An 11,997-nucleotide genomic window follows, 5' to 3' on the forward strand; every position below is an offset into this window, starting at 1 on the left:
TGAAATTGAGTCACTTAGAAACTTGGTAAGATGTTAGAAAATCCATGAATGTGTTGCTTAACTGACACTGCTGGAGAGAGGGACCTTTAATGTTAAAGGAGTGTTCTGGGTCATTGAAACATGATTCTTTAAATGCCAACCCATTATGGAAATACTGTTTTTGATGAAAATGTATAAATTTGATATATTTTCCTCATTTCTTGATGATGCAGTTTTACCTTTCTGACCACAGGTGTGTTGTATGGTAATAAAATTCATGTCTGTTGTTTTAAGTTTCTTTCCCCTTCCTATAGGACTAACAGTTTTTCCTGGAACTGTATTCTTGCCTCCAATTCTACCTACTTTGGTTCTTTTTAGGACAGGCTTAAATCTGTTGTGAACCAAGAAACAGGTTTTTAGAATGTGAAGATCAAAACAGGCCAAAAGTGGCATAATGAGAAGCTGAGGGGGAAATGCAGTCCTGTAACATTGCTGAAATCATGGTGGTGACTCAGAATGTAAGCACAGTATTGACTGTGGCAACCAGCTTCAACATATTGTGGAACTGAAAAAGAAATACTGGCGCCAGCAAATTCTGTTACTCCTGCATTAATTTCTGAAACAGCAATGCAAACGTACAGATGTGTTGACATTGACTGTGACTTTCTGCTCCCCAGGCTCCTCAGTGGTTGGAAAGTGATTCCTGTCAAAAATGTGAGCAGCCCTTTTTCTGGAACATAAAGCAGATGTGGGACACGAAGACGCTGGGGTTGAGACAGGTGAGTGGGCAACACTGACACATCACGGGGTGGGTGTTATTTCCATGTTTGATGAATCTGTTGATCTTTGAGGGAAATCACACTTTGTTGGAAATTCTGTGAATTCCTACATTTTTTATGTCACTATCATATGACTCATGATGAGCACCACTTTTCCTGGGGCCAGTGAGACTTGATTCGCAACTATTCGGTGTTGTCCTATGTAGAAACAGTGAGGTTTTTTTTTAATTGATACTCCTTCAGTTTATGAGTGTTAGTGAAGTCAGTATTTCATCCAGCCACATATAAATAGAACAAATTAGAGCACACACTTATATGCTTTATGCTGCTACAGTCAGGTAAGAAGTAGCAATTTAATCCTCACTGGCATACTCTGACCTATGAAATTTAGCTTATTCCTAAATTGTTCCAGTGCAAACATACCTGGAACATTTTTGTTAAATATGGTTTGAGGACTGATTTTTATTTTTTATATCAAAGAAACATGCCCCAAACAGCTTATAGATTTCCAAGGTACAAATAACACTTTCTATTCATATAATAATAAAGTTCTACAACAAAATATATTTCTACAGCAGCCTTGAAGGTAGCCCCTCACTCAGAGTGAATATGTATTTTTGCAGGTACGTAAAAGAGAATGATGATTTTATTCCTTTTGTTCTGGTTGCATCTCTGTGAGGGATCAACCTAAAGTTTGTATGTGTTAATAAACTTCCTTTGAGTTCACTCACAAAGCTACCCTACCATAAGATCTAATCTGAGATCGGCAGCCAATGCAGGAGTTATTTTAGTGCTCATTAACATTCTAATGCTCTGGAATAGCCCCTGAATTCTGTCATTAGTAGAGTTCTTGCAATGCATGTCTAGCAGTAGATAGTGCATTGTAATTGTTGGGAGAAGTATTCCTCACTTCTAAAGGAAACATGAAGGAATGAATTTTACTTATTAACAACTAATAGAACAGAAAAGATGCTGGTCATGAAATTTTAATGGTAAAAGAATGTGACTCCCATCTGCTTCAAATGTATGATATGTCAAGGTCATTGTACTGTCATGTGTAACTAATTAAAACAAATAATAAAAAAAAAGAATGTGACAAAATCAGCAATAATAATTGGGACTGTTTTGGAATGTTCTCTAAGCTTATTTCCTGAATCACAATTTGAGAGATTATGATTTTTTTTTCACTGGCATGATGGCACACTCCTATAATCCCAGCAATTTGGGAGAGTGAGACAAGAGGATTGCAAGTTCAAGGCCCGCCTCAGCAACATAGCAATACCCTAAGCAACTTAGTGAGACCCTGTCTCAAAATAAAAAATTAAAGGTGCCGGGGTGTAGCTCAGTGGTTAAGCATCTCTGGGTTCCATCCTAGTACAAACAAACAAACAAACAAAGATTTTTTTATATTAGTGTCCTAATGAGGACATAATACATTTTAACCTTAAAATTTTTCTTTGATGGAGGAATAGATTATCCTTCCCAGACTCTGCAGTGATTGGGCTCCTAAATGAACTTGAACTCAGTTTTAATAATAACATGTAGACACATAATATGAAGAAATAGAAAACAGTTTATGAGCCATGGAGCAAGGTTATCTGGAAACCCTTGACTGATGTTGAAGTTATTGATTGATATATTGAATTGGGTGATTATAATTCAAAGCATAGCTTCCCGTGTGCATTATAGCCAAAGCTAACTGCTGTTCTCCTCCTCTGGTGACCCTGAAAGCATCACTGCAGGAAGTGTGGGCAGGCCGTCTGTGGGAAGTGCAGCAGCAAGCGCTCCAGCTACCCGGTCATGGGTTTCGAGTTCCAAGTCCGCGTTTGTGATTCCTGTTATGATTCCATCAAAGATGAAGAGTGAGTGCTCACATGTTTTGTCTTACTGCATCTGTCTAATGGATACCTGAAATATGAACAGGCTTTTCTGCCATGTGTTTGTCTCTTCTGAATTTCATAAACCATTTCTTAAAGAGGAAACTCTGGCCTAGTACGACTTATGACTACCACTGTTTATCTCAAGCTGCCTCATTAGTGGTACAGATTTCTCATGAGGAATGCTTGGACCAGCCCAATAGCCAACTGGACAATCCTGAGTCTCAGCATCGTGTAGGTTAGTGTGCAGGGACAAGTCCAAGAGCATGTGGATGGCAGCAGTTGAGCTGGCTGTCTACAAAAACATTCAGCGCCCTGACCTTTGTGTACACATGTGTACAAACTTAATTACTAGGAAAACTCTACAGACCAGTACACTTTCTTCTATAAATAACTGAATATTTATATTCTATTATTTTTTAAAATTTATTTTTTAAATTTATTCTTTTTAGATATACATGACAATACAATGTATTTTGACATATTATACACACATGGAGTATAATTTCCCATTCTTTTGGTTGTACATGATGTGAAATTACACTGGTCATGTATTTATATATGTCTGATTCATTCTATTGTCTTTCCTGTTCCTATCCCCTCTCCCTTCCCTTTATTCCCCTTTGTCTAATCCAATGAATTTCTATTCTCTCCCCCTTATTGTGTGTTAATATCTGCATATCAGAGAGAACATTTGACCCTTGTTTTGGGGGAATTGGCTTATTTCCACTTAGCATGATAGTCTACAGATTGATTTACCATCAAATGCCATAACTTTATTCTTTATTATGGCTGAGTAATCCATTGTTTGTCTGTATCACATTTTCTTTATCCATTCATCTGTTGAAGGGCACCTTGATTGGTTCCATAGTTTACTTATTGTGAATTGAGCTACTGCAAACATTGATGTGGCTGTGTCACTATAGTGTGCTGATTTTAAGTCCTTTGGGTATAAATTGAGGAATGGGATAACTGGGTCAAATGGTGGTTCTATTCCAGGTTTTCTGAGGAATCTCCTTACTGCTTTCTAGAGTGGTTGTACCAGCAGTCCTACCAGCAGTGTTTGAGTGTGCCTTCTTCCCCCACATCCTCGCCAACATTTATTGTTACTTGTATTCTTGATAATTGCTATTCTGACTGAAGTAAGATAGAATCTCAGTGTAGTTTTAATTTCCATTTCTCTAATTGCTAGAGATGTTGAACTTTTTTTCTTATATGTGTTGACCATTCGAATTTCTTCTTCTGTGAAGTCCCAGCATTCTATTCTTAAGTAACTATTTGTTGTAAGTGTACATCTGTCTACATACCTGATTCTGCCAGGACAAAACCACGATTGCCTTTTTTCCCCCTTTCAATCACTGTTAAAGCAGTAGATGGGCAAACCTGGGCAGAGGCTCAAATTGGAAAGCCAATGTGTCGTGGCTAGTGTTGTAAAATGAGCTAGCGGTGGGAGTGAGGGCTGCTGGGCTGTAGATCACAGTGGGTGCCTTCACTGAAAGCAAGCACTGCACCTATGGAAGGCAAATGGGTTTCAGAGAATCCCACCGCTTTCTGATGGATGCCTTGCCTGTGCCATATAATCTTAGCAGTTCCTATTCTAAGTTGAAGGCTTGCATTTTTATGCATCAGCCTTTCCAATTGAAAGTAATCAGCTATTTTGAGTGTCTTATAAAACCTTTGATAAAACAGTCTTATAATTTATTTTACTCTCTGTCATCCTTTAATGTTAAATTAGTCTCCATTTAAATTAGTCACATTTTTAGAATCTAATTTTATAATCTAATCTAAATTTAATCTAATTTAGCAGTATTATTTAAATGTTTATGATGTTTATACTGCTGACAAGACCCCTTATCCCTTCACTCCAGGAGTTAAAGTGATTCAATGACTTCTTTTCTCTTCGTCAGTCGGACCTCTCTAGCAACCTTTCATGAAGGCAAACATAACATCTCCCACATGTCCATGGACATTGCTAGGGGACTGATGGTGACCTGTGGGACCGACCGTGTTGTAAAGGTAAGCTGGCGCGTTGTCTCAGCTTCTCAGTTTGGGCTGTTCCATCGTCACACTGCGAATGAGCTTCAGACATTTCCAGACAGTTGCTGTTTCAACTGGTGAATGTGCCTTCCCTTTTCATAAGCAACCTACTGCCCACTTGAGACCCCAAGTGACAAATTGCATGCTTGTGATAAATTGCTTCCCTGGTGGCAGGGAATCTCTGGGGTTTCCCTTTGCTGTGGGAGGACGGCAAAGTGAGTTAGCCAGGCCTGGCTGCCCTTAGATCCTGGGGTCCTGGGCTGTCCCCAGGTCTCTTCCTCCCAGTGGGCCTGGACCTTTGCTGGTGCCTGTGCCTACGCCTTCCAGGCCTTCGCATGCTCCTTTACCTGTGGACAGAGGGCAGCCTAATTGTAAGGGACAGCCACATGTTTCTTCATTAAATCTCTGGGTCACTAACACAAATGTTTTATACTTAGTGTCCCTCTTGAGTTGTGAAACCGTGAAATATTTTATACTCCCAGTGGGATTTTTAAAAAATTTAAATGTATAGCAAAACATTACCGTAATGTTATTTTCTTATACTGCCTATAAGATTCTTGCAGGTCATAGTAAACTGCATGTTTTATCTCTCTGTAGATCTTAAGAGGTTTTGTAATGAGAGAGGAGAATGGGATAATTGACTATTTGACAACTTTTCTAGGTTAGCAGCAATTTGTTTGTCAGCGTAGACTTGATTCTAGCCTCATGGTCAGTGCTGCCTTCTCCATGTGTCTTATTTCCCTTGTAGATATGGGACATGACGCCTGTGGTGGGCTGCAGCCTGGCAACTGGGTTTTCTCCACACTGATCCGGGAGCTGGGTGATATCAACACCTTACGAACAGTGGCCTCCACCAAGTGAAATCCTTCCCATGTAGCTCCACAGCCACTGTCACAAGCATGGGCAGTAGCCACCTAAAAACAAATCAACATTTTTTAAAAGAAAAAAATGTAAAGGTGTGTTTTTGGGCACTTGTGGAACTTGCCTGTGGGAACTAATGTGGAAAAGGTCTGTCTGTAGTGGTTCCCTGAGGAATGAAATTACTTCAACAAAAATTCCTCATGCACAGTGACCTCATAGGTAAGGAAAGAGTAATCTAGTAAATGAGAGTTTTAGAGGGAGAAAAAAAAAATAGAACAAAAAGTTAATGCTTAAATCTTCCTGAAAGCAGTCCCAAGTACAAATACATGTCCACTCAGACTAGCGGGCCTTCAAGGGCCCTTGAGCCTATTGTTGGAGCAGGTGTTGGGGGTCAGGACAACCTGTATTCCCTTTCTCCAGGTGTGCAACAGGAACTTAGGAAACCAGAGGTCGCTCCCTGTGGCTGGCAACACATGAATATTCTCTGTTTGCTGTTGCTGATTAACTTACAGATGTCTGTTCTCTGCAGGTAGCACCGTACTCTGTGCTTAGCATCTAGCTCGCTTCAGTTGTTTCTCTTCCAGCCAGTAGCCAAGGGTGACTTTTGCAGTTGTTATTGAGTTGTGAAATTTCTCTAGTAACCAAGATAGTCCACATTTTTCCCTTTCCCTCAAATGTGCTGAGGGCATAGCTTTTTTATGGTGCTGATAACATGAGAGTCACACAAACACCCGACACTTTCTCATTTCAGCTAGTAGTGACTAATGAAGACCCAGCTGCCATATGGTGGTGATGGGAAAGAGCAGTCTGCTTCATGGAGCCCAGTTCTCCTTCAGACCTGTAGTCCCAAGATGAGCCCCTGCGAGATTGTGGGAATTTAATATGCTTCTCAGAAAAGCACTCCAGGGCTTGTAAGTGAGGCTGACTTTTAGTTGTAACTGGTATTATCCATGTCATATGAGGGAGTTGGTGGCCCACAGCTGTAATGGGTGACCATCAGGTCCTGATCTAAAAGTAATCCCTAACTTTTAGATCATCTTCACAACTGCCAAAAGCTGTTGTTTAAAATGCATTTTTAAAGCTTTTGACCAAGAATACTAGAATGAGGAAGAGGCAGGGAATGGGAACCCATCTTTTAATAGTCAAATAGTTCTCTGTGTGTTGCCTTAACAGCACGTGTATCTTTGGTTTTGGGTTATGGAAGTGAGTGGAGAAAGACTTACTTTTTGAAAAGACTAATGTAAAAATAAATAGCAACAATATCTCTGTTAGTCTTACCAATGGATATGGATTAAAAAAACTTCTGCATCACTGCAATGGGATCATATCAAGACAATGTCATCATTCTGTTTGATAACTAAAGGACTAAATCTGCTTTATAAACATGGTTTATGGGTGCAAAAAAATTAAGACAGGCAATGAAGCAAAGTTTTTTTAATGGCTGTGTGACACAAATAACTTTGGAAAGTGAAGGCAGCAGTACACCATGTTCTGGAATGATCTGCATTGGAAGCTGAATTGTCTTGAGAAATAAGAATGATCTTGTTGCTCCTTATAATTTTTTTGTTACATCACCTGAAAAAGGTATTTCTTTGAAAAACACTTCCTAGACTCTGCAAAATGTATATTACTAACATAATGTGGAAGACAAATTGAACAATGGTAACTTTTTAACCACAAGGTTGAATGTTCAACTTCATGTATTAACTTCAGTCAGTCAGTGGTTCACCCCAAACAGAAGTGCTTTTCTCTGGGTATTAAGTCCTGAAAGGAGAGTAGAACATGTTGGAGCTCTTACCCTGTGGAGCAGTGCTGCCCTTTGGCTGTGTTTTTCTTTAACTTCTGTAAAATATGACCTTTTAATGTCTGTGGCAGACAGAAGAGAATATCACAGCTGCTGAGAATACACCATAGCTTTCCAACTTTTTATTTTAAAAAAGTCTTAATAAACAACCCTGTGCTCCATAGAGAGCACAGAGTTATTTTAGGCCTTCTAAGGCATTAATATGAATCAAGGAGGAAAATTATATTTAAGGAGGAATCAGTGTGAGATACCTTAGAAAATTCTAGAGTGTTTAGGTATGGTTTACTCTTTGCCTGAGCCTGTGATCTCTTTTCATTTAAAAAAATGTGTTTGCCAGACTGATCTTGTCTCTGTCACTTGTGAGGTTACAAATGCAGTAATATTTTTGATAGAGTGGGAGAAGATTATTTTCTCAGTGTTACTGATTAGGCGCACAGGGAAGGTACAGATAGCTGATAGTTACTGCCTTATTTTGACTGTGTTTCTCTTAAACGGGTCGCTTAAGATAGTTCTTCGTGTAGCAGTTTACTGTTTTTTCCATTCCTGAATCTTCAAGCTAATTTGTACAAATAGGGACTAAGAAGTACAGAAAATTAGACAAGATCCTTATGTTTAGATCTAGAATGTATGTGATAAGGAAATGCCAATTCTTCGTTATCAGCATATTTTGAAATCGTCCCTGTTTTTAAATAAGTCTAAGTGATAGTAATACCTCTGTAGCATTAGGTAGAAACATGTTATTATTCACTACCTTGTAAATCTCTGTTTACTACGTCCTTCTTCTGTCTTGCTACCTAGATGATATAAACAAAAAAATATTACTCTAGAACATACCACTTTGTTCTCCCTTTTAAGGATTCAGTTTGTTAGTATCTATATTTTTTAAAGCTGTTGAAACTGACCCAAATATGTAATACAAACTATAGCAGCTCAGACTCCAGGAGATATTTTCTAAAATCAATGTTCATTAAAGTTCTTTCTACTTCTGTTACTGAATCTGGTGTTCTCCTGAAAAATAAGAAACCAGTTATTAATGACATCTGCTCATTAGATATGTGAGGTTTAACAAATAAGTAATACATGCTACGTTTATTCAAGTGTCTATTGCTTAATTGTTAATTGTGAGCAGATTATCGAAAGCCTCCTCTATTTTATGTAGTTTACAATAACTTTGAATAAGTTGAAGTTTAATTGTGCAGCAAATTTATATTAGAGTACAATTTAAAGTGTTTTCCTGTATAGCCTTTTTTTGACTGGGGAAGCAGAGGGTGATATTAATTAGTACTCTTTGTTCTTGTACTAGCGTTTCTAGAAGATATGGTGCACAGCATATCCCAGAGAGGCTAGAAAACTTTGTTCTCTGCTCCTATTATGGATTCTGTTTTTGTGGGTTTTTTTTTTTTGAGAATATACATACAATAAAATATTCCTTGCTTGTTACTACGCTGCTTAATTTAGCTTTTGTTGTGTTTGCTCTTGACATCGAGCAATGGTAGTATCAGTGATTTATTTAGCACCCTCTCTTCTGGGTGCTTTACCTGCACTATGTTATTGAATCCTGGTAATCCTTATGCAAGGCATCATCTTCCCTCACCATTTATATTTGAAGATGAGAAAACCAAGAAGATTCCATCTGTCCATCCGTCTGACTGGAAAGCATGTGCCTTTGCAGATGCCCCACCTTACTGTGCCTGCATGTCATGATGAGCTTTCATGTAAGGCAGGTGGGCTGGATCTCTGCTGAAGTTTGGGAAGGCCTGCTTGAGTCATCAAGGCTCAGGACATAGCTCTCTGCACAGCACCTCCATGTGAGCTCTGCCTCTCAGCAGCTCAGTTTTGCAGTTAAGACATGGTAGCTCAGGCCCAGGAGGAATGAATCCTAGCTAAGGCAATGAGCAGTTGTCCTAGCCAGTCAGGTTACTGTGTTTTTCAAGAACAGATATAGCTTTGTTTCTTCTCTGCATTAAAATATTCTCTAAAATATAAGAAAAGTAAAGTAACAAATAATATGAAACAGTTTTTAAAAATGCTCTAATCTTACCACACAGAGAAAACACTATTAAACTTATGCTGTATGTTGTTCGAACATTTTAAAAATACATTCACAACACACACAGATCTATTTTTAATGGGAATATACTTATTTTTCCACTTGATACATTGTAGATGGTTTACCCATGTTTAAAAATGGTTCTATATGCTGTTATTTTTAATTGCCACATAGCTGTAGTACATTGGCTGTGCGCCCTCTGGGCTCTTGCCGGGATCAGGTGTCTCCATCTCTTTGAGTTTGGGTTAGGCCTTGTGATCTGCTTAGCAAGTGCAGTAGTAGCTGGGATGAAGCTTTTTAGTGTGGGCAAGAGGCTCTCTCCATGAATGTTCTTTCATGGAAGTCATGGGTCATTTGTGGACAGAAGTGTGATACCGAGCCATCTCATAGAACACAGCTGCCCTGAACCTGTGGTGGAATTAGCATAAGCAAGAAATGCATCTTCATTACTTTAGTCCACTGAAGTAAGGCTGTGTGCATGTCCTCCAGAAAGGAGGGCCCAGTCTTTGGATCCTCAGTGCCCAGCAAAAAGATCTGCTGCATCCTTAAAGCCTTTGACCCTTTGATTTTCTAATCCTTAAGTTTTTTGATTTTTTTTTTTTTTGTGTGTGTATCATTCATTACTCAACAGATGGAGAACAAAACTAAGTGTCCATAAAACTAAGTGTCTATATTCTTCCCATTCTTTGAAAATGCCACCTTAGGCTGAGCATGTAGAAAGTTCTGCTGTGCACTTTTCCTCAAGTTATTGGAATTAGAGAAGTTGGAGAGCACCTTCTAATAAGTTGGGACATCTGCTGGCATTGACCCAAGAGGGAGAAAGGGAAAAGGAAGAAATATGGTCAACGAGAAATGTGTTTGTTTCCTCATCTACTTGTGTAAAATCAGTTTGTTACTCGGGTGATTTGGGGGCTTGTAAGTTATTCTTGTACTTTCATATCTCATTTCATGGTCAGATGGAGCATCTAATATCTTTTGCTGCAGGAGTCCTGTCAGCTGGCCGTCTACCAAATGAACACAAGTTGCAAGTGTGTGCTGAAAGCATAGGCAAGCTTGTAGACACGCGCCTCAGCACAAGCACCCCTTCACTGCACATCCCCGTCACGGCCACTTCACGTGATTCAGCTACTGCTACCGCAGTCCAGTCCACACCTTCTCAGTGATTCCATTAGCCCCCCCAGCCAGTCTCCCTGGTCCTGCCACTGCCCCATCAGCCCACTCTCCACAAGACTGTTTGGGTGTGCCTCGAATCATGCCATTCCACAAACCCCACACAACTCCTGTCCCAGTCACAGAAGTTCAGGTTCTGAAATGGCTCCTCATCATCCCCCCAAACATCTACTGTGGTCTCTGGATTGCTCCTCTCTCACTACATCACACTCCTTGTTCTGCCCTCCCAACTTTAGTAACACAGGGAATTTGTGCATATGACATCATGAGCCAGTGCCAGGCACAAAGTATCTAACAAATAATGATGCTTCTGTCTGTACCATTTGGGTACTCTGTGCATAAATTAAATAGAAATCTGTGAATTTTCTTAGGAAACAAGCTGGTAATGGAACAGTTTGCAACCATCACTCCTGTGCATCTCACCTCATGTATCAAACTGTTGATACACTTTCCAAAGGTTGAGGGCAGTAGATTATAAATGATGAGTACACAGTGTTGGGGATAGGCACCATAAAGTGTTTCTGGTCCTCCTCAAAACATCAAACTCGAAGGAGGTCTGATTATCACGAGACTTTAAGAACTCTGCTTTGTTGCTTCATGTTCACACGAGTGCCGTTGGTGGTTTTAAAATGCTTCTGCAAATTGCAGACCTTCCTCCTAAGTAGTAGGATCTGTGTTCCCTCCTCTTGAATCTGGGCCAACCATAGTGAACTCAGTGACCCCACTGGAACATCAGTGATTCACTAATAGAATATGGCAGAAGTGACTGTAGTGTCTAAGGTTAGATCAGAAGATGCCATGCAGTTGACACCAGGTTCTCGTGGGAAGCCAGCACCTGAGACCACCAGGAGTCTGGTCAACAGCTGAGTTGAATTCCCAGCTGAGAACCAGACTTGTGAGTGTACCATCGAAGACATAGCCCAGCTGAGCTTTCAGGTGGTTGCACATCCAGCTGACAACTGACTGCAATGGCTTGAGATGCCCCGAACATGGACTACCCAGGTGAGCTTCTGCTAAATTCCTCGCCAACCAAATTGTGAATACAATAAAATGATTGTCTTAAATCATTGAGTTTTGGAGTGATTTGTTATACAGCAATAGTATTCTGAACCGTGATCTCCTAAGTCCTCCTCTGGGGACCAGAGTGCAGAGCACTCTTCCAAGCAAAGGAATTGATTTGGACACAAGGTGATGTAAGTACAGATGAGGAGCTTCCTTAAAAAACAAGGTGGATTTCCATAAGGGCACTCTGGAAGCTTCTAGGTCATCATGGTCTTCATTAATTTTTTCTTCCTATTCCTTCCATGTTCCCCTCTACCAAAATGTCTGCCTACTCTTCTTCAAGATACTGAAGTTTTCCTTTTTACCACTTTGAATCCAGTTTTGAGCTAACCCAGTATGAAATAAGCACATTTACATTTTTGTATTGGCCAAATTTAA

The 11,997-nt window shown here is 39.8% G+C and overlaps 1 protein-coding gene across 1 annotated transcript in view; it reads left to right on the plus strand.

Moving 5' to 3' along the window:
- Positions 1 to 11,628, plus strand: part of Wdfy1 (WD repeat and FYVE domain containing 1) — a 48,749-nt gene extending 37,121 nt beyond the window's left edge. The window contains exons 9-12 of the mRNA XM_027941951.2: positions 657 to 758; positions 2,490 to 2,620; positions 4,543 to 4,651; positions 5,421 to 11,628. Of these exons, the coding sequence (XP_027797752.1) occupies positions 657 to 758; positions 2,490 to 2,620; positions 4,543 to 4,651; positions 5,421 to 5,480 (402 nt within the window). The 3' untranslated portion in view covers positions 5,481 to 11,628. The remainder of the gene's footprint in view (positions 1 to 656; positions 759 to 2,489; positions 2,621 to 4,542; positions 4,652 to 5,420) is intronic.
- Positions 11,629 to 11,997: the final 369 nt, after the last annotated feature.

This window comes from Marmota flaviventris, chromosome 11 (genome assembly GCF_047511675.1).
Source record: "Marmota flaviventris isolate mMarFla1 chromosome 11, mMarFla1.hap1, whole genome shotgun sequence".
Taxonomy (NCBI): Eukaryota; Metazoa; Chordata; class Mammalia; order Rodentia; family Sciuridae; genus Marmota; species Marmota flaviventris.